At 37.5% G+C, this 23,492-nt stretch overlaps 1 protein-coding gene across 1 annotated transcript in view; it reads right to left on the reverse strand.

The window, feature by feature from the left end:
- Nucleotides 1-771: 771 nt before the first annotated feature.
- Nucleotides 772-23,492, reverse strand: part of ppp1r14b (protein phosphatase 1 regulatory inhibitor subunit 14B) — a 34,222-nt gene continuing 11,501 nt past the window's right edge. The window contains exons 2-4 of the mRNA XM_005799594.3: nt 5,815-5,898; nt 5,701-5,733; nt 772-5,613 (exon numbers count right to left, since the gene is read on the reverse strand). Of these exons, the coding sequence (XP_005799651.1) occupies nt 5,545-5,613; nt 5,701-5,733; nt 5,815-5,898 (186 nt within the window). The 3' untranslated portion in view covers nt 772-5,544. The remainder of the gene's footprint in view (nt 5,614-5,700; nt 5,734-5,814; nt 5,899-23,492) is intronic.

Consider the following 23,492-nt stretch of genomic DNA (forward strand, 5'->3'; position numbering starts at 1 on the left):
ACATCAAAATAAACAGTATACAAACCTTCTTTTGCTCCCCTGCTACCGTAGAAAAAGTTTTATATTTACAAGCAGAAAGAAAAGTACTGATAGACATGTTGTAATGTTATTTCCAACCACCAGGAGGCGCCAAAGTAACGTTAAGAGCCAACGGTTAAGCAGGTTCAGAACTTTTTCATAAAGTAAAAGGTGCAGAAGATGTTATTGGTGTCCGATGTTGCATTAAACTGTTCCTGCCCTTTAAAATCCTTTCACTGAGAGAATACCAACTAACCAACATGGCCGTGTGCCCAAAAATAAGAACCTCTAAATAACTGGTTATTCCACTCCTTATAGTGTTTGAAACAGTTAGCAATAAATGGCTGAGGAGGAATTTTGTCCAACTTGTCTTGAAAGAATCGTTTTAATTCACAACAGCTCAGCTCAGTGGGAATGAAGCGTCGACTTTGAATAGGACATGACCAAAACTATAATTAGCTAAAGAAACAATAGGGAATCCTGAATCAAAAATTTATTTTAAAATATGTTAAATAATCCACCAGTGGAACTAGTACTTAAAAAGATAAAATAAAATCAATGTGAAGGAATTACTTTAACCAAGCTCCTACATCTTGTTGAAAAGTTACTTGTAACTTAGCTTTGTCTTATTTCAAGTGTATTTGTACTAGAAACTCGATCAAAACGTTAAGATTTTGTGTTTTTGCAGCGTTGAGGTCAATCCTGTGACAAATTAATGCTATAAGGAATTCAATTGAAAACAGAGAAAAAAAATAAATTTCAAATGTTTTTATTAAAGTTGCATAAAAGAGTAACAAAATTGGGCAAAAAACAAAACCTGTTGTTGATATTGCTACATTTGTTTTTCTAATCATTGTCAAAAAACCCCAAAGCAAAACACCTTCACCATTACTCCTTCTGCATGGTTTAGCTCTTGTATTTAGCATCAATGATAATCACTTGACATTTTTTATTTATTTATTTATTTTTTGCAATTTTCCCCAACAGTAAAAAAAAAACAAAAAACAGACATATCAATAACAGTCTAAGAAGATATATATAATATATAATCCAAAACCTGAATTTAGAAACAAAAATCCACTCAGCTACTAATTGAAGTTGCCTAAAACAATCCGACCAATCAGAGAAGCCGCCGGGAGCTCAGTCTGCAGACGCCACAGATAAAGGCAAAAGCAATCGCACCAGAAAAATGCATCTGAATGGATTTTTTTTGTTCAACTAAATGTTGTTTCAAGGCTTGGCATCAAGAGGTGCGATGATCGAGATAAAAACAGACCAGACTTAAACAGGTCCGTGTGAATAGCATTGTTTACCTAAACAGAGTCGCTTTACAAAGGCCTAAGTATTAAACACTCACTTCTAATAAGAAAAAGAAAACATTTCAATACAAGGAGCGATAGATCAGAGATTCTCCACATGAAGCAGAGTGTTTTACAAAAGAGTTTAACTTTCCATTTATTCGTGTTACAACCACAAACCTCAGAGTTTAAATAGGATTTCATTTGATAAACTCAAAGTGGGAAGAAAATGATTTAGATATCTACAAATAAAATCTCACAAGTGTGGAATGCATCTGTAAGTCAGCCCAAAATAAAATCCCATTCATCTCACAGAGCTCTTGTCAACTGAAAAAGGAGACTTATGAAAACCTAAACACTTAAAATTCGCACATCACACTGATGCTCAAATCTGACTTTTTTTCCAAAATCAGATTTTAATTTAGTTTTAAGTGAGTGTTCATACCACTAATTAAATGCAAGCGCAGTCAGACTTTTGGGCACCATCCCAAAGCGACACAGCATCGAAACGTTTATGGAAGTAGCAACGGATGGTGCCGCTAATGAAAGTTATTGGAACAATAAAAGTCGACAGTATCGTTACAAGATCACAACAAGACAAAGGAATCTAATACAAAGAAAGCTAAGTGTCGTCACTGTTAGCGTCGGCCATCGTTTACATCCTGATTTACAGAGTCTAGGTTCATCTGGTGCAGAGTTATGACGAAAGTCTCACGTCAATGACTTAAAAGTTGGATAAAATGCAATATCACCATTCAGACTGCAAATGCTTTGAAAACTATCAGATACGGTTAATGCGGCGCTCCAGTTACCTGGGAACTCTCAGCAGGGTTTGACGTCAAAACAAAGGAAACAGCCGTCAAGTTAAGAAGCCGGAATTTCAACATGGCGGCGCCCAAACATCATTTTAAGCTTTACTTTCCAAAAGCAAACTCCACTTCTGATTTGTTCAGTTTAAAGCTACATTGATTTTAGACGCAATCTTAGAAATGTGTCTTGTTAAATAAACATGTTTCCACCACAGATTTCTACTGTTGATGCGAGAGGCGGCCATATTGCAACAGAAAGTACGCTGTCCAAGTCTTAACTGAGGGTAGTGAAGTTGCTCCCAGTTTCCCAGAGGGAAATCCGATTTCAGTGGGAGTTCTGACTGGGGATGCTGGACTTTTCCAGTTCAGAGTACAACTGGACCGCAGCATTAGTACCACTTATGGAAGAGGTACAAATCAGATTTTTTCGCAGTGAAAAGATCAAAATGAGAACGTTGCACATGTCCTAAAATGCAATAGAAACAAATTCATCAAAAAAGCAGGCAAGTGGGCCATGGTAGCTTTGTAGGAGCTGCAGAGGTCCACAGCTCAGGTGGTAGAATATGTTGACTGGAAAACTAGAAACCAGGCCTTTATTAGGATAGTGCACCAAGAAACCACCAGAAGTCCAATTAACATCAGTCCATATAGCGGAGACAGGAAACATGTGGAAGAAGATGAAGACATCTAAACTTTAAAAGTAGTTCTCCAAAGCAGATTTCCTTACAGTTCATAATTATGCAACACTTTGTCAATCTACGAAATAAAATCCCAACAAACTACAGTGAAGTTTCTGGTTGTAAAAGTCATAAAATGTGAAAATTTTTAACCCATTTTTGCAAGGCAGAGTAGATCTGCTCAGCAACAAAAAAAAAAGTACTCCTGTTTTTTTTTTTTTTTGGTTTGTGTATCATAAATTATACCTAAGGCAACATCTGTTTTTGTTTTTTTATTTTTTTAAGGAAAGTAAATGGAGTAAATGAAGGGAAAAGGTTGAGAAATGGATAAAATGTAGGAAGGAGTGAAATGAGAGAGCAGCAGTCTGAAAATGGGCCGTAGTAGAGAGAAAGGCAGACGGTAAAATGCCGGTAAATGTCGGCGCAGACGAACTGCAACATGTTGATGCTGCCGTTGGCCGGCGGGTGTCGGTCTCTGATCTGATTGGTCGGCGATCAGAAACAGATGGCTTATTCTTTGAGATGATTGGCAGATGCCATGAAAAGTGAAGAGAAACAAAAAAATGTCTTAAAGATGAGAGAAGTGACTGCTCTGTTCAGAACAATGTGACGTTAGGGTGTTGTGGTTTTAAAAAAGGCAGCTTTTTACAGGGTTCCCTCTTTACGACGGTCAGGGTGTGTATGACAACAAGAAATAAAAAAGGAACCAGTCCTTTACCCAAAAAAACCCAGACAACTCTGTCCTACATAACAGCAGAATATACAGGCCCAAAAACACTCCTTACTATGACAGATGTTGCTGTACATTATGTAGCAACATACACTAATAGCAACACAGACGTACATGTGTATGTGCAGGCTGGATTGAGGAACCAAAATTCACATGCAGCCTATAAAAATAAAAAAAGAAAAGAAGAAAAAAACCCACTTCTGGTCTAGCTTCAAATAAAAACAAAAACATTTATCAGAAGGTCTATACCCGGCCTTGTAGCCAAACGGCTGACCAGTGAGTCTTTCTAAAGGTTCAATCACTATTTCCAGGCATCAAAGTTTCCTCTTCGCTGTACTAAAGATAGATTTACAAGACGCTTTGTGGTCAGAGGTTCAGATTTTCTTCCCCCAAAAATGACACAGTGCTGGGTTTATTTAAAAGGGCATATATCATCATATAATAGAGCCAGAAAACCCTATGAAACATACACACTACATCCAAGTCTTTTCTAAAACTCATTTTAGAAACTCATCACGCCTACTGAAAAAGGAAGGCACTACCATATATGGATAACTACAGTATGTAAAGTCTGAAAATCTCTCATGGTAATCACAGGACTACATTTTTAAGGATTATGTGGAGATGGATAGCACGAGTGAGAGATTTTTCAAAAGTGTTTCCCTAAAAAACAACCAGATGAGGAGATGAGACAAAAAGCAGGGAGTCAACAGCCAGACCGAGGTGATGGTTGTTTGTGAGCATAAAGTTTATTCTGTAAGAAAATGCTGCTTTTTCAATAACTAACAGAATTTTGTTTGTTTTATCGTTTATAAGTCAAATGAAGGAGAACAGATGGAGTATCTCTATCAACAATCGAGATACTAATAAACGATCTGATGTGTAAAGATGGCAAAATTTGATGTTTCGATTGTTCACTGGGCTCTATGACTGTATTTTTATCATGCAAAGCACTTTGAAATGCCTTGTTGCTGAAATGTGTACAAATAACATTTCATAAAATTTTTTTATTTGATCTCAACTTCCCTTCTAGCCACAACTAGCGTAGCATAAGATGTTGGTCAGAACTGAAGCAGTAATTGAACTGGTTCAGATTTTTATCCCAAGTTCTCCACTGTAGTTAATTACAAGAAGACTTCCTGACCGACCTTTTAAATCCCTCTGAAGTCTGCCAGTTTGTTAGATCTCCAATCTCTTGGATATTTCATTTTCCATGCTGGAAAGAGAACCATATAAATTCTCACTTTATGAACCCAAATTTTACACTCTTCAGCAACTTCCAACTGCTTTACATTTCCTCTTCCTGTCACGTTTTATTTTATTTTTTACATATTTCTCAATTTTAGTCATGAAATGAATCCAACTATTCTGACCTGTGAGTCTGGACACAGATGAAGTTGCTAAAATGATGATATATGCCCTTTAAGAGACACCAAAAAAGTTTTTTTGCAGCACTGCCTGTGCTTAGGCGGCAAAAACAGAACCCCAAAAATGTTATTAAAACAGATTAAGTGAAGTGACGATCTCCCCCAAACAGAACCAGGAAAGGGAAAAATCTCAAGTTAAAATATTCACATAATCTCGCTGGTGGAGGCTGAAGTATTTCATCCTCAGTTTTCACTCTGTTTCGTATTTTACATGTTCTTCCCCGCTTTTACAGTAATTATGGGACTCTGCTCCTCCTCAGACAGATGGGAAGGTGGGAGGAAGATGAGGAAGATTAGGAAGAGAAGAGTACAGTAAGGGTAAGAGAGGAAACAGGAGGGCAGAGGAGAGACGAGCCACAAGGCGAATTATTCATTTCTGCTGATGAAAGAAGTCCAGATTCATCACGGTACACGCAAAAATCAAACAAAACGAAGCGACCGAGACAACTATGATCAGAAACGATTATAACATTTTATGACCTTCAACAGAGGAAGAAGACCTTAAATTAAAAATGTGGGGCGTGGAAGGAAGACGAGACGGAGGGCTGGAGCGGAAGGGAAAACGTGGGGAAAGTTTGGACGCCATCATTTCTTCTGAGGCGTAGAGAGCTTCTGCATTCCTCTGATCTTGTCAAGCAGCTCTGAGATGAAATCCTGCAGGACGACAAGAACAGGACTCACAAGGCGTGAACTTAAACAGGAAATGGAGAGAAAACACAGGAGAGACTCAAACTGCTTTACCTCAGTGGGTTTAAAACAGTCAACCAGTAAGTCCTGTAACACAGAGAAATGTCACACGAGTGGGAAGTTTGTTTTGTTTGTTTTTGGGCGTGTAAATCTGCAGGTTTTCCTCACCTTAACCCTGGCTGCTCGCTCAACGTCACTGGGCATGTCCAGCAGTTCATCCACGTCGATCTCCAGCTCTGGGATGGCTTCCTCCTGCAGCAACCAAAACAATATGGAGATTAGAGCAATTAGAGCAACAAACTGGCCGAGTTCTGTCAGAGCTGAGTGATGCCCACTTTTAAACACTAGAGGGCAGCGAACATCCACTGAGGAAGGAAAGAGGAGACAAAGAGATCTATTCTGCCACCATGCTTCTTGAATGTTTAAAAAAGGAAAAACCACCAGTTTGACATAAGATAATTATTACTTTTGTATATTTCCAATGCAGACAGGAAGTGACTGCACCAGACTTTCAAAATACACCATTTTTAAAACCAGAAAACACTACATTTAAAAAAAAAATCATATACATTTTTATTATCAATAGCCAGGCTTCAAATATACAAACAAATAAAACATACTGTGACCAAACAAGAAGCAAAATTAGGCCTGTAACAATAACAAATTTAGCTGGACAATAAATTGTCCTAGAAATTGCTGCAATAACTAATAGTAATAGTGGCATACGAAAGCGAGTTCAACCTCTCCAATATAAAAAAAACCTTGAACTGGAACTGGAAAACACTTTAAATGTCCAAAATAAACAAACAAAACAAAAATTAAAACAAATTCTGAAGTCTCTGTAAGAAGAATTGTTAAAAAAATAATAATTCGGCCTAGACAGGGAAAACAGGCAAAAGTGCCAGGTTGTGACTACTTTGTTCTGGGTGTCGCAAAATGCCGACGTTTCAATGATGTTAAAGAGGTGCATCTCACATAAACAACTCATTTTAATGTATCATGTAATTGATAAATTTATTGTGAAAGGTTTTAGGTGGAAATCGCTTAAACTTTTTAATTCAGCTAATGTTGAGATCTGTAATTAATCAAAATTATTCATGTTTGAATTCACATTTTCAATTCAAAAAACATTTTCACTGCTAAATTACTGAATAAATAGACATATAAGCTCAGCAGCAAAGATATTTATTGTTTTCTATTTATTCTGTTTTTCAACCATCATATTAGTGTAAAGTGCTGTTTCAAACATTTAACTTACAAATTTATCACCTGTTTTTCAAATAGTGCTTGAATTCAGGTAATTTTAGGCTGCGTTCACACCAGACCTGTTGTTTAGTTCGCTTTAGTTGAACTGTTTGTTTGCAACAGTTACAGTAGAAAGTTTGGTTCATTTAGGTAGGTGTGAACGCACAATCTGACTCTGATGCGAACTAAATAAATCCAACTCTGGTCCGACTAAATAGCTCGGTTCGGTTTCAGTGAACTCTGGTGCGGTTTGAGACCGCTCCAAAAGCAGGAAGAGAACTACAACGCAGGGCATTCTGGGTAAATACAACCAAAACAAACAAACATAAAGAGAGAAATGGCTTGTGGTTCTTTGCTAAAAACAAGAGAGAAATCCTACAACCACTAAAATCTGACGCCACTCCATTTTTGTTTACATTTCATAAAGAAGGACATTGTGCTCAGTGTCTTCTTCAGAGGTTTTTGTTGTTGGTGCAGCGCCCCCACAGGTGAGGAGAGGAACAGATTTTTCACACAGTGTGGTGTGAAAGTGAACCGCAGCAGCTGAAAACTAACAAATGTTGCAACTTTGGCTCCCAATCAAACCAAATCTACCGGACTATCAGGTGTCAAGACAGATAAATTGCCTTCCATGAAGTCAGAAAAATGGCGGCAGCAGTGTGTCCACCTTTTGTGTGCTTCCATTGTCATAATCCTGTTTCTCCATCTTTCTAAGACACACACTGGCTCAGTGTGCTTTCTGCCAAAGCGGTACAACACAACCCCCCCAGAAAACCTAGCAGACACATTCATACCAGCCCTCATTTCCTGCTCTTTTCAGCTGAATTGCTACCCTACACTCATGATGTTCTCCAGGAATCTCGCCGTCGCTCCGGTCCTCCCCCTCGGTTAGAGTTGCCCACACCAGCTGTCTCTGCACCTGCCCGACTAAACCCCCGGCTATCTCACCACACAAACACGGCATCCAGAAGCAGCCGACAGGGAGGCGCAGCATGCCGAGTGTGCACATTCGAGTGTCAGATTAACCCGGCAATCTAGATTTTTTCTTTCCCTTTTTTTGCAGCGAAAACTCGCACATTTCTTCTTCTTTTCCAATGTGAGGCTCAAGGAATTATAAAATGAGCTAAATACGTCTGAGCTGGAGAGTGTGTGTGTTTAATCCTGCACAAGACGGCCTGGGTGTGTGAGATAGAGACTGAAAGTGACGAACCTCGTGTCAGCAGCGCGCTGCATGCAGACTTAATGTAAGCATCAAAGTAGGCATTAACACATAAGAGCACAAGAGAAATATACACTGATGCACAAACCAGGGCTGGGTGATAAATCTGTTTTGTAGAATTTTTGGTTTTTGACAAAAAAAACAAAATATTTGATCAAAAAAATTATTTTATTAAAACGTTTTTGATCATTTTTTAATTAAAATAATTGGTAAAAAATCTGGACTTTTTGCCAATGCTTTCATTGTGTTTCCAAAATTCACAGTGATGTCATTGCAAGCAGGGCGGCCATCTTGTTTTTACAGCTTCCATTTATTTGGACTTTGAATTCGGGTCAAATCTATGACTAAATATAAGAGTCTGGCTAAGACTTTTTTATTTTTCACAAAAATAAAGTCATAATGTTACAAGAATACAGTTGTAGTAATCTGAGAATAAAGTCATGTGACAATAAAGCTGAAATAATATGAGAATAAAGTCTTTATATTACCAGAATACAGTCGTAGTATTAGGAGAATGAAGTAGTAATTTTATAAAAACTCCAACAGGAAAATGATTTAATTAATTATGCAAGCCTTTTCTCATTAAAATGACTTTTTCTCGTAATTTGATAAAATTGTGTCTATATCCTTGTAATTAGACAAAAATTATTGTAGCCTGGCCCTAATACACGGTCATACAATAAGTAAAATAAAAGCCTCGTTTTAGAGAATATTTTCTGCCATTTAATTTCTTATTTTTAGTTTAAAAAGGGAAAAAAATTGGAAATTTAAATTTTAAGCCATATTGCTCAGCCTTGGTGCTAACTAGGCCTTTCACAAAAACAAATTTTGCTGGATGATAAATTGTCCCAGAAGTTATCGCGATAAACGATAATATTGTTTTGACACCATTTTGAAGTCATACATTGATATTCTCAAAGATCAATAGACTTTAAATTTAACACTGGAACTAGAAAACATTTTAAGTAAACGAAACAACAGAGAAAAGCAATAAAATTAATTATAAAGTCTTCAAAAAAGGGTCTAGTTGAGACCAAAGCACCAGACTGAAGACTTCAGTCATCCAGTTTTTGGTAGAAAGAGAAAACCGATAAATCATGCCAATGGAAATCATTGAGCTTGTTTTAGTTTATCATGCGACTAATTGATTTATTGTGACAGGCCTGTTGCTAGTCCTGAGCTAGCTCAAGTCTGACACAAAGAAAGATCTGCCCAACACGTGGCCTCCAAAAGCTTAAAAACGAACCACAGACTGAGCAGAAACAAGGATGCCACCAACCCAGCAGACATGCTATAAGAATCCGCCTTCCTTCCGTACAAATCACAAGTTTAAAGTTCTGGCCAGTTAAAAGATTAAATATGACGCAGCCTGGCAGACAGTGATTTAACAGGCGGTGTTAATCTGTGGAGCGGAGGGGGAAGGGAACGCCGAGAGGAAGGAAGGTAAAAGGTTAAGGAGCGCTTCGAGAGAGCGAGGGAAGGAGGAGAGAGAGAGAGGGAGGCGCTGTGGAGGGGGGAGGCTGGAGGACAGGCTTCAGAGAGGAGACACAAAGAAAGCTGGGAATCACGAGGGAGGATTTCCAAAACAATCCTCCAGACTGACTGACTGCGAGTCTGAACTGCAGATGAGTCCTGGAATAAAAACTGGCTGCAAGATACTGGCAGGCCGGGATGTGGATCAATTCAGAGAATAACGATGAAAAGGTCGGCTTTATCCTGAAATACCTGCAGAAAATCACATAAAATGAGCTTTTTCTCAACCTTTGATGCTGACCACAGAAGAGGAGAAAGACTTCATAAAACAGAAACAAAAGTTTGAGGTAATTTTTATTGCATCCAGCCAATAACAGTGGGGCAATTTAAATTTTTTCTTCAGTAATAAACAACTAGGGCTGAAATGATTAATCAGATTAATAGCAATGAACCGATTATTGAAATAATCAACTAATTAATCATTTACTAGACCACACAGACTCAAAAACATGGAAAGATGCTGAAAGAACAACACACTCAGAGCAGTAATTAAGCCAAAACTGTTAAAAAAAATATAAAAATTTTGCATTTAAGATAAAAAACCACCATTGCCTATGAATTTGTTTCACCCAAAACTTCATGTAACTTAGTTTTCATGTCACCTGGTTCAAATTATGTTAAAGCTAAATCTAACAAGCATCTTTTACTGACCAATTATTTATTTCATCCAAAAAATAATCAACATTTTAGTCCTACACAAGCAGAAACATGGAAAAACTAAATTTTTCACATTTCTGCTTGTAATGATGTTTGATTATTTCCTACAAATGATCAAGTGTAAACTAAAGGAATGCTGCGACTGCATTTTAGGCACTAAAATGTTAATTTTTTTTATTTTAAAAAGGATTTTTATCATTTGATTATTTGTATCTTTTAATGTACTCTTAACATTGCATAAAAATGGATTACATGGTTAAGTTAAAAATTTAGTTTGAGCCATTTTTCTTCAACCAATTTTTCTGATTACTGATCAGAAGAATCAACAGAATAAATGATTACTAAAGTGATTGTTAGTAGCCCTAAGATGAAACCATTCTGGTCAAATAAAAGCTAATTTAACTAATTTGTCCCATAAAACAGCAGAATCAGATGCTGTAGAAGCCATTTCTATAATTAATCCCTTTCTGCCTATTTTTTCCCTGATTTGTTGAACGTATTTGTTGGGATAAAAACTGGCTGCTACGACAAAAGGCTTTCCTGTCCTTCAAGTCGAATGAAATGCATTTTTAAATGATGCACAGATTCTCTCTTTTTAAACAAATTTATATACCTTCTGTGGTGAAAATGAGGAAACATCGCTGCGTGCATTTCAAATTTAAGAAATACTTTATTAATCCCAAAGGGAAATTAAGTGACGATTCAAATAAAGCTTTAAAGCCCAGTTTTCATCACAAATATGTTGTTTGGCTAATAAGCATAAAAATATAAACTAAGAAACCCTATTTTCTTTAAAAGCAGAGCAGCCATGTCTTATTTATCACCGCCTGAGTTAGTAGAAAGTTTAATATTGATTTCTAATTTCCCCTTAGTGACAACATCAGTGTGATCTTTGGTTATTGGGTCGTCTCTTTTCTTCGCTCTCAGACTTAATTCTTCAAACAGTTTGACTGTAACTCCGCTTCATCCTCTCCATGTTCTCTAAACGTGAGGATCTAAGCCTCTGAATCCTCTCCGTTTCTTTTAAGAGTCAGCCACGCAGATTTTCCTCACTAATCTGCGGTACTGCTGAAAAAGTCCGCAGCTTTAAACGGATTAAATGTTTGCAGCTTCAAGACACATTCTGGTAAAATCTTACAACAGATCTGAGTCCATTTAGGACTTTAATTTTTTCAATGTAACTATTCACCGCCACAGGATGGGACTAGAAACCGAAAGCTCCATGTGTGGATCAGAGTAACCTGACCGTCTGTGCATGGTGACATCCAGCCTGAAAGCTGCAACCAGACTCTTTCACCTTAATAAGTAACACAAGCAACACATTATGATGTAATTAGGTCAGCATCCTTGTAGAACAACAGTAAAACCTGCTTTGATTTCTGGAAACATCTCTGGATGTTATAAGAAGAAAAGATACTGGAGAAGCAGATTCTCCAATTGGCCTGACTTGATTTATTCTTTCGGATTTGAATAAAACTTCTAAACACTTAAAGTAATTAAGGTTAGTACACACATAATCCATTAATTTAACAGATTAGAAAATCTAGAGTCAAAAGAAGGAATTTTGCTCTCATTACCAACTAAAGATGCAGCGATTGTAGCTTTTTCACACCACTTCCAGATTTTAGTAAACCAGATTCCACTGAGGCTAAATCAGGGTTTCTGTTTCACCGACTCAAAATTTAAACCTTTTTAAGACATTTTCTTAAAAACAATATGATTTGAATTTAACACCTGTATCTTCACAGAAATGTACAAACTTCTTCCAGTGGTAAATTTGCACTTCCTCATGACAGATGCAAAAAGGTAGCCAGCTAGTAGCTAGCAGGGGGATGTGAACATTGAATCACAGAACGCAATAAAGATGTCTGAGTGTGACTCAAACTTTTGCCTGACAGAAAAGTCCAACAAGAAAAAAAATACAAGATTAAATTGTCCTGCCATAAAATTTAAGACCTAATGTAAGGCAAACTTACAGTTTTAAATTAATTTATGAGGCATTAATTTAAGGCTGCAACCCTTTAGTAAGTTTAAATGTCTGGTTGATTTAAAAAGTTTTCATATGAGCCACATCACAGCTTCATGCAAATTAAATCCTTTGCATTTTCACTTCTGGATTTCCGAATTCCTTCAGGGTGCTGAACCTTTTCACTCAGCGAGCTTTAAAATTAAACGCTGCTGCATCTGGGATAACACTTGATCTGTTGGACGGTTGAGTCACTCATCCTTTAATAAGTTCACAAATGCACATCTGGATAATCCTAACTATTAAGTTTATATTCTGCCTGTTTAAGAAACAACAGAAAGGAGGGAAAACATCCGTTTTACTCAGCAGTCACTTGACTAAAAAACAACTTATATCTTCCTCTGTCACTAAAAACATACAGGCTGCGTTAACCAAAATCTGATTCTTGACAACCAGACCTGCTGATAAGTGACTATCTATGCCTTCCCAGTATTAACTGTGACCCCTTATTGCTCTGACTAAAGAGGTCTGACTTTAAGTAGGTCAAATATGGCCACCTACAGGGACTACACATCCTGTTTCTGATTAATTTGAAACGATCTGCGTGTCGACACAGAAAGAAACCGCACTGTTGTGTAGAACATGTAAAAAAACACAGATTGAGTTTAAAGAAGAGCTGTTAGAAAGATGATGAATAGCCACTTTGGCTGTTCTGCTGCCTCAGTAACAAACTGGGATAAAAATAACCAACTACAGGATGGCTAAATGCCCGTTGTGCAACCAAACACAAACCGTCCTTTGGCTGAGCATGAAACGGGGACAAACACGAGCGAAGGGGGAAGAAAGCTGGAGGCAAAGGGGCGACGTAGGAAAACAGCCGAGTGCCGCTAAACAATAAGATTTCACTTTAATTGCCTTGGATGGCTGCTAGAAATCTGAACTTTTTTTAACTTTTAAAAACTGCTTATTGATATTATTTAAATGTACAAACAGGAAACTCATAAGAGGAAGGCTTTAAATGCATAATGTGCAAGGTTTCACTTCTAAACCATGAATCTATTTTGAGCAGCTGTGATTATTCAGGCGGTATTTGTGAGCGTGGCGCATTAAAAGTACAGCCCAGAGCTGTTTGCTTTGGCACAATGAAGCAGGTACACGTTATGTTTGGACGGACGCAGGCAGATAAACACACACCAACACTCTGCACCTAATACGTACCAAATATGTGGCCGATTTACAGCTATCTGACTTCAGCTCTGCAACTAAGCTGCTTATGATAATGATGAAATATTTTTAAACTCTGAATTGTGCAAGTCGAACAATTTTTCAGGCTAAAGGGAAAAATTGTGCAATGATTTTAGCCTCTGACTCAGGCTAAAAAAGCACCTAAAGCAGGTCGAGCAACAAATCTTCACCCATGAGCAGCAACTTATTGAGCAATCACAGATGTGCAATAAAACAGAATTGAGCAAAAATACAAACAAATAATGGTGAGCAGGGTAAGTATTTCTCCACAGTGCTCAGCGTCATCTTCTGACAGTGAAGTTAAGCCAACTTTCATTTATAAGGAAACAGTTGAAACATGTTTGCTGCTGAGCTGACAGGCGAGTAATGAAAATCTGGAAGATTTATGTTCGTCTTCCAAAGCCACACTACTCTTTTAATTTGTCTTTGCTCATTAGTTAAGCAGATTTTCTGGAAGTTTTTCGAATTTTCTTTGATTTTTCTCTCAATTTTTGCTAAATCTTGAAGAAAAAAGGAAGAAGTTTCAGGCGATACAAATATTTCAAACCTGAAGTTCACAGGTTAAACCATCTTTAGCAATTAACTCAGCCAGGACTGCACAAAGTGCAGACTCACAACGATAAAAAAAGAACAAACTTAGCTTTTTTTCCATTTGGCCTTCCTGTTATTTGCTGAAGGCTTGCTCTCGCTCGCTCTCTTGCAGCCTGAATGAACCACAGATGTATTTCTAGGAACTTTTTATTGGTAATTCATGACTCTCGGTTTCTCTTGGGTTTAGATGCGACATCTTAGAAGACACTTCTCAAAATTGGAAAGGCAAGAAAACATGTCATTCGTATAAAAGAAAGATCTGTGTTTCACTTCATAAAATAGAAAATGGCTACAAGAAAATCCCAGCTCGATAAAAACTTCCTGATATCTGGTGTCAGACCAACAATTAAACACATTAAAACAACTGGAGCTGTGACAAGGAGCCATGTATATCGTCCCACCATAGGAAGGGAGGTAGAGGAGACGTATCTTGGATCACAAAGTCTCTAAGAACAGTTCACTAAAATGATTTGGTACTCATGTTTTCCATGCTTTCAAGTGTTGTAAAAGACGCTGTATGTAACATTATAAAGAAAACGGTTTTTACATATTTGTTAAACTGTCACCATGTTGTGAGACAGATAATCTGTGAAAAAGTCAATCTCCTCCACCTCCCTCCTGAGCTACTGCTGCCTTCTAAAGAAATGCAACACTCCCAACCATAAACAACCAATCAGAGCCAGGAGGAGGGTCTTATCGCTGCCAATCAACCTTACGTAGTCGCTGCTGAATGTGCTGATAACGAGGAAACAACTTACAGATACAGGAAAACCATTTATCTCTGGTCATCAGTGGCCAGCTAATTAGCCTGGCCATTTATGACAGGCTACGCTAGCTATAACTTAGCAGAGAGCAAAAGGGGAAAAGAGAGGAGTGATTGACAGCACTAAGACCCGCCTCCTGGCTCTGATTGGTTGTTTCAAGATAGCACAGTTGGGATAAGGCAAAGGAGCTGGATTTTTTTTTTTTTTTACAACAATTTTGTTAAAAGATTATTTTTATAAAAGTTACCCTGCAGCTTTAATATTTGCAGAGAAAGTTACTGTCATCGAGCCTGAAATAACCATTAATTAGAGCCATTTTAAAATAAAATAAAATTGGGATAATTTGAAGCTAATTATAAACCACCGAAGGCCGCTGCATCGCAAGGTGGTCATTCATAATCAGGAAGAAGATGGTTGAACTGAAATTGATCCAGGTTCCTGTCTTATTTTCTCCCTACTTTGATTCTTTGTTAGCCTTCCCCTTTAGCTAGCACGTCCGGATCCCCCCTGGCAGCCAGGAGGTCAACAGGGGTCGAGGGATTAGCAATGCTCTGTCAGTCATCGCCTGCTGCTTTTTATCTCTCATATCTCTTTCTGCCGCATACACACTTCATCAGGAATCTGCAGGCCTTATAGGAACTACACGCTCCTGTCTGACCTCCTTTGAGGACCTGAGCAGCTACTTCCTGTCTGGGAACAGGACCTTGGAAGATAAGTGGGGAAGTGAAATGATATTGTTTGGCTGTATATGCTAGAGGCTAGACCTGACTGAGCGACATTAGTCATATTGTATGCTAATGTGTCTCGGTAATTAATATAAGTGGTGGCTGGCATCACACGGCGCCTTCAGCCATAAACCACAGTGATCAACAGCCAAGGCAATACACTTAATCCAGCCCAACATCTTGTGTTTGAGGTGAACGTTTGGTTTCTGCAGGCTGCTAATCTTCATCTTTGCTGCCCGTCTAATCAGCTGGATGTACTTCCTCACAGGAAGACTATGATGTCCTGTTTTGAATCAAATGAAAAACAGACAGAAAGAGCAGCAGGCAAGCAGATTTACCGGAGCGGCCTCTATAACCAGCTTACAGCACAAACAGAAGCTGGAAAATAGCATTTCCTTCATTTAGTCGGCACTAATTCCTTCGTTCTTTCTAACCTTTAGATTACAATTTTTCTGTTCAACTTAAGACAATTATTTAAAGCTTGCAATTATATAAGCTAGAATATAAACAGGAAATGTACTGTCTTTATCTAACCTCCTGCAAGTGTTTTTATCTGTATGGACGATGAAATGAAAACTTTTCGTAGTGTGAAGATGAAGCAGATTAACTCAGAGTCTGACGACAGGACGCTGGGCACGGCTCCAAATGAAACCCACAACCCTTTGAACTAAACATACTAGGAACATGCTGGATGTACGACGGCATATTAGGGTGATTGTAGAGAGAAAAATAAAAAAGGAGGAGCAAATTTCTGCCAAAAAACTCAGACATTTCTAGAAAAAGGAAGGTAATTTCTGAGCTAGAAAATGTTGAAAATTTGTAAGAAAAACTGAGAAATTGAGACCTCTGAAATTTTCTAGAAAAAGAAACATGCTCATTTTCTGAGTTTCAAAAGTCAAAAGGTTTCGACTTTTCAAACTCACAAATTTCCGTGTGTTTTCTACAAAATTTCTGAGATTAATCTCAAAATTTTAGAGTTTTTGGTAGAATTGTTTTTATTTTTCTATTTGCAATGACCCTAATATGCCATAGGACTTATGCAACCAGAGGTTATTCCACAGGATCAATAAAAATGAAATTTTTGCGTCCTTTGTAAAAATGTCCTTTGTAAAACATCTGTGTATCTACGAGCCATGTTCACGTCAGAAGATAGAGGCCTGACCTGCAGTAAAATGGACAAAAAAAACCAAAACCAAATAGTGACGCTCTGGATTTACCGATTTGTCGACAGATTGAACAATAGTAGTGAAATATGGATCATGACCATTAAAAAGCTGATTCTGGACCAAAATGAGACTCCATAGGGTAGGCAGACGAGCAACAGATCCACAGTCATGAACAAATGAAGGTTCTGTTTACAGACCGGCATCATTTGTACTTGAAAGTTTGGTAGCAAGAGGTTAAAACAGCAACAGAACCTTTTCTGTTCTAGTATGAGCCTAACTGTGGTGCTAAAAGTGCTGAGCTTGAGAAGCTAAAAACCAGGTTTAATGAAAAATATGTAGATTTTTGTAGAGGCTGAAGGGAAGGGGTGTAAGAACAAAGCCTGGTGTTTCTCCATTTCTGATTTAGTTTTAACATAAACCTTGATATTCCCCCTGATAAAAACTCATTCCCCTCAAAAATGACAGGTTTCAAGAGGCTTAACCAACAATTTACATATGTGAAATAAATAGCGATAAAACTATTTTTGTCAGTTCTTGGTCTACTTATATAATGTAGCATATTAGGGTCATTAATAGGGCCATATTAGGCACATTAATAGATCTCTTTCCTCCTTATGCGAACTTGTGTTCACACAGAGAAGAGTTTTGGAACAGTTAGTAGGGGAAGCATTCAAAATACTGACTCAAAAGCAGAGATTAGTTGAGGTAAACTTCAGTAATTGGATGTTCTGGACCTGGGATTTGTAGAAATAAGTTGAAACTGTTTGTGAAAAGTCGTGATGAAAGATCACAACCATGCCGGATATAAAACGAGGTCTAGAACTGCTGGTTTTTCTCCAGAGTCTCAGTGTTGCTCTTTTAGCTGCAGCCCTGCTGGACTTGAAGAGATGGAGTTGGTGAGAGACTGATTGTTCTTTGTGCTGTCAAAATTACAATAAAACACATTCAGGTCACTGGTGAATTGGTTCTTATGGCGGTGGAACAGGAATTTCTCACTTTTTTGTCTCTCAAGACTTTTCGCAGTTGAAACTGGGTCATCATTCCCAGTATTCCTCCTTTGCTTTTTTTCCACATATTGTTTACATATTTTCTCTATTTTGCCCCTATCCTTTTGTCGGGTAAACAGCGCAGGTTTTACTGCTGTCACTTGTGTTTTTGCTGAAATGGAAATACTTTTACAGAAATATATTTGTCACTCCTGTGTTCCAGATTAAAAACAGCCTCCATGTTCATTAAGGGAACAACCAGAAGCTTCATTTCTGCACCAGTGCTCCGAGTTGTTTATATATAAATGTGGCCTTATGCTGAGTTAGTCATTTCTGATTTTGTGGGAAACGGGCTGCAGGTAATCTAAACAAAGCCTCACATGAAACTGGCAAACGCTGATATAATCAACGCACTGAAGACAAGCTGCACTTGTACAATCATAAAACTGACAAAAGCAGTGATTTACAGAAAAACACAGTGAGAGGAAGACATCTTACTCAGGGAAAAACCCAGAGTTATTGATAAAAGATGAACTGACCTAACTGATAACAAGCAACACTGTCCTCCATGCGATGAGTCCAGTTCAGTAAACATAACATTTGCAGTATTTGCCAAAGCATTTGAAAGTTATCATTTTGTGTCAAAATGACATGCTGTCCCAGAAATTATTCAAACAATAATATTATTTTGAGACCATTTTCAACTAATTTGACAATAATAATAATCTGAATAATTAATGCAAGTATAGCCGCGCAAAAAAACCACAAACATTTAATTTCTGAAACTGGAAAACATTTTGAAGATCTAAAACAAACAAAATAACAGAAACAACAATAATTAAAATGGATTATTATGAAGTCTCGGCAACTACAATTGCATTTCAGACAATAATCATTCAGCTTATGCAGGTAAAACAGGCTGAAGTGGCAGGTTGTGGAAACTAACTACTTCGTACCGGGAGTCAAATGTTTGCAGCATTTCTCAAAATGTCGGCTTATCAACAACATTAAAGGAGAGCATCCGAATGAAAATGATTGCTCTCATTTTAATTGATCATTTGTTTACTTGATTATTGTGACAGACTTACTTCTCAAACACACACATGATACACAAAATATTTCAAACACAGACTAACCGAACCCTGACCTGCCCACCAGCTGTGCAGCAGCCGTGTCTTATCTCTGGACACCTGAGTGATTCACACATCAGCTTGTTTGTGCTTTCTGAACAGGCCGCAGGTTTTCTATGTGTTTACTGGAGACGTCTATGCAGCAGCTTCTTGGCTAAGATGCTGTGCTGGTCCCTCTGGGAGGTAACAACCTGCCTTAGGTAAACTGGTACTGCTTTGGCAACCGTGCAGCGCTGCCAGGGCTGGAAATCTGCTGTACTGGCTTCCAACAAGAGCATGAAAGCAGGAATCAGACGAACAGAAGCAGAAATTTGAGAGCGACAGACATAAATATGAGCTCATTCCCTAAAAATAGAGATTTGTCTGATTTCTGATATTAAGTTTTGATCAAGTTTTAGCATCTCATATTAGCAAATAGCCACTGTAAACATCATTTGTTTTGCATATTCTCATCATTACTGGGTCAGCACGACATGGAAAACATGGAATTGAAATGAAAACTGATTATGATTTGCTCAGGTTGGCACAAACTTATGTCTTCTGGCAGATAACTCTTTTTCTCCAACAACATTCAGGTACAAAACAAACAAAATGGCAAAAGTTTAAAATGGTAAATAGTAGGGCTGAGTGACATAGCTTAAAAATAAAATCTCAAGTTATTTTATATGAAATTTGATTTCTGATTTTAATTCATATTTTCCCCTCACTTTTCTTCCTTCAAAAAAAGGACAAATGACACTAAATATCTTTAAAAATGGGCTTTTATTTTAATAACTCCTTCTGTGAGTTGACCTGAATTCAAAATTGAAATAAATTGAAATTGTAAGGCATGTCAAACAACACTGTAGTTTTTGAGTGTATTAAAATCACTCTGGAAAGCCAAGAAGTGCACTAATGGGGGGAGAAATCCAGTTATTCTCAAACTTAAAGCTTTAAAAACTGAATTCATAAAATCAATTTATCATTCAGCCCTAGTAAATAGTTTTGTTTATGTTTGATGTAGGTACATTTCACAAAGAAATGATCTGAATCAGGCTTATGCTGCTTCTTCAGCATTCCCTTCTGTAGCCAATATTCTCCTAGACCCTAGGGGGCAGTGTAGAGCACCTACAGCACTCATACAACACTACACAACATGTTGGCAAGTAAAAAACAGAGTGAACAGTAGCAACATGGCAACACCAGTGAGCTTGTTGGTATTTGCAAAGATCAGCACATTTTTCTACACTGACTGTCCGCATCGTTAGAAAATTTCAAAGGTGCGGAAAAATTGCGCTGCACAGAAAGCTGTTGTCAGTGAAATGACATAATTTGGCGATCCCAGGCTTAAAGCTGAAACGCAACAAACAAGTTGTGATTCCTCCAACTGAATTTCTACTGAAATGTCAAACTATTGACTTTTCTCTCAGTAAAGCGCCTCTATAGTGAAGAATGTTGCTGTTAAAGCTTTGGTATGATGCAGGAAATCGTCAAGTAACATTTGAGTTTCCAATCATTGGTCAAAGTCTATTGAATCAAGCAATTCAGTGAGATTTCTTGGTAGAAATCATCTTAAAGTCCAACAACGATTAAGCTAAACTATCAATTCTTGGCTGATTGTATTTGAAATATTCCTTCAAGTCAAATCCCAACCCTGAGGTGAACATAACATGACTATTTGGTCAGAACATTAATAAAACTGTCCCGAAACCACAACAACATGACACTGTAGAAGTTATATTCAAACTGCTGCAGGTAAAGCAGATTCATCTCTACCATCAGATCTATCCCAGAGAGTATTTGCATTGTTACATGTAGAGTACAGGAACTGATAAGTGCCTCTGATAGCAACCAACTTATTTGCTGATAAGTTCAGGAAACTTTCAGCTGCATCTGCACAGAAACTCCCCGTCTGCAGTGACACTAGCCGATATGTCACATCCTCTTGGTGATGTCTTCAACTACAACTTCAACGCTCTGCCAACTGCAGTATCGATTATCATTCAGCATGGCATCGGGACTCAATTTAATTGACTTGCCTGTGCTGGATACCATCCAGAGTCACATGAACGATGGCATCTGCTCTGATTTGAAACAGTGGAGAAACAGGAGTCTGAACAAAGCTCAACAATTAAAGGTTTGATTTGTAAAGTCATGCTACACAGAAGCAACACATTGGAAGATCAAGACAAAAGTGAAAAGCTTTCAAAGTTGAAAGAGTTTGTACTGTTCACATTGTTTCTTTACACAGCAATGACACAATGTCTTATGAAGAAGCTAATAAATTCAGCTTCTCTTAGAAAAAATACTTTGTATTTGAGAATTTCCTGTCTGATGAATTGTTTTGGGAAAGCATTCAAGCCTTTAAACGTTTTACATTTTGTCATATTACAACCAAAAACTGGATGTATGTGAAGGTTTATTTGGATTTAAGATGATTGCACAACTTTGTGTTGGTCTGAGTTGTGAAGTGGAAGGAAAGTTTTTGGCAGAGTTGTCTCTATAAGCTTTCCATAACCAGAGACTGAAATGATGCCTGTTTTCTTTGAAAAACATTCATTTTCAAGTCACAGATTCTCAATTGGATTTAGGCCCTTACTTTGATTGGGCCAATTTTACAACATGGACATGCCTTGATCTGAACCACTCCAATGTAGCTCTGGTTGTATATTTAAGGGTTGTTGTCCTGCTGGAAGGTGAACCTTTGCTCGAGACTGAAGTCTTTTGCAGCTTTTATCTGGTTTTTATCTGGTAAGAGATATTTAAGGCGTGGGTTTTAGTGAACATAAAACAACCTGCTCCATGTTTGTTTTACGGTTGGAGTGTAATAAAGCAGAATTTCTTTGAGCATGGCCATCACATTACAAATCCCTGTTGTTGCTGCTGAGCAGTTTGGGGGATTGTCCTGTTTTTAGCTCCGCTGTTCACTGCTCTCCAGTCCCTGATGATGAAAATCATCATCCTCACCAATGTTTCATGGTAAAGATGATGTTCAGGGTGATTTGCATTGTTAGTTTTCCACTAAATAGTCCAAACACTATTTCAGAAATGTCAGATTTGTGGAGTACATGACTTCTGGCGGCTTTAGCGACAAATTCTGCAACCTGAGTTGTGAAGCTTTGTGGTTTCTCTGATTAAAACTCTCCTGATCACCCTGTCTGTTTAGTTGGACGCCTATTAAGTAAAATCCCAATAAAATACATGGAGGTCTGGGGTTATAAAGTGACAAAATATGGGAAAGTTCAAGGGGTATGAAAATGTTAGCAAAACACAGTAGATTAAGGTAAAAATAATAAATAAATCTATTAATCCCATGATGAATTTTATCATTTCCATTTGCAAAATTATTTGTCTTTCTTTACCAAAATCTGGATGACTAAAAGTCTTCAGTCTGGTTCATTGGTCTCAACTAGCCCCTTTTTTGTAAGACAATTGTATTTACAGAGACTTCAGTGTCTGTTTTATTTGTTGTTTTGGGTATTTTGGTTATTTAAAATGTCGTCCAGTTTCAGTGGTAAATGTTAATTAGAAATTAAAGTTTGTTGATCTTTAAGAGGGTGTAGTTGCATAATTATGCCATTACCATTATATTACTTAAAAATCACCCTCAGTTTCCTGTTGAGGAGTGGACAGGAAGCACAAACGATTCATAATAATACTGTTTACTGAAAAGCTGCCAAACATGAGCGAGACAAAGAGACATATGCACATGCAGAATACCACTGGAACTGGACGGAAAGAGGAGATTACCTGCAGATTAGAGTACGACTGCATACAAACAAGGATTACTGCAGATTATCATTATGTCACTCTTGGCAAGCCTCGTCATTCTTTAAAAACACTGTTCCTTTTATTCTGAAAATGTTTAACAGGAAAGGAGACCAGGAAAGATCCATCCCTGCGTCTTGTTAATGTTATTCCCATCAGTTGGTAAATAAGGAATATGCTGAGTAACTTTCAACCTTTTATTCAGTATTATTGAGATTATTTGTGAACATATTTGTTCATACAGATCAGCTATCAAAGCAGTTTCTGACCTCCTAAACCCTTGCAACACAACGGATAATCTGACCCACTAATGCGCTGTTTGTTTTATATTTAGCCAATAAGAGGAAGATTTCAGTAGATTACAGTGAGTGAATGAATTTAGGTTTTTTGTATAACTGAAACATGTAATGAGTAGATTATTTAAGACAACAGAGGTGAAACTTTCAATTGATAATTGCATTATTTTTTAACTTTTACATGTAATAGAAAGACTAAAGCAAATTTTTAATATTCATTGACATTTCTTTCCCCTGTGGCTCAATCCCTGTGCAGAAACTAATTATTCCCTGGTAGATTTTTTTGCTGCATGTATTTAAAGAATCAAAAAACCAAACCCTGTTCACTGCTGTACAAATTTGAAGCCAATCTTCTGGTCATACATGACCTTGAAACAAGATGCATCACTTACTTTATCAAACATAAAATGAAAGAGTAGTCAAAAGAAGACTAATTGTATTCTTAGAACTTATTAAGCTAAGTGTTATTTTTGTAACACATGGCGTATTGAATGTAGGCTAGTTATTTTGGCTCATAAGACCCAAACGAAAAAATAGAAAAGTTTTTTAAAAAGCTAAACACCCTAAAACTCCATG

The sequence above is a fragment of the Xiphophorus maculatus genome, chromosome 14 (assembly GCF_002775205.1).
Source record: "Xiphophorus maculatus strain JP 163 A chromosome 14, X_maculatus-5.0-male, whole genome shotgun sequence".
NCBI classification, from domain to species: domain Eukaryota; kingdom Metazoa; phylum Chordata; class Actinopteri; order Cyprinodontiformes; family Poeciliidae; genus Xiphophorus; species Xiphophorus maculatus.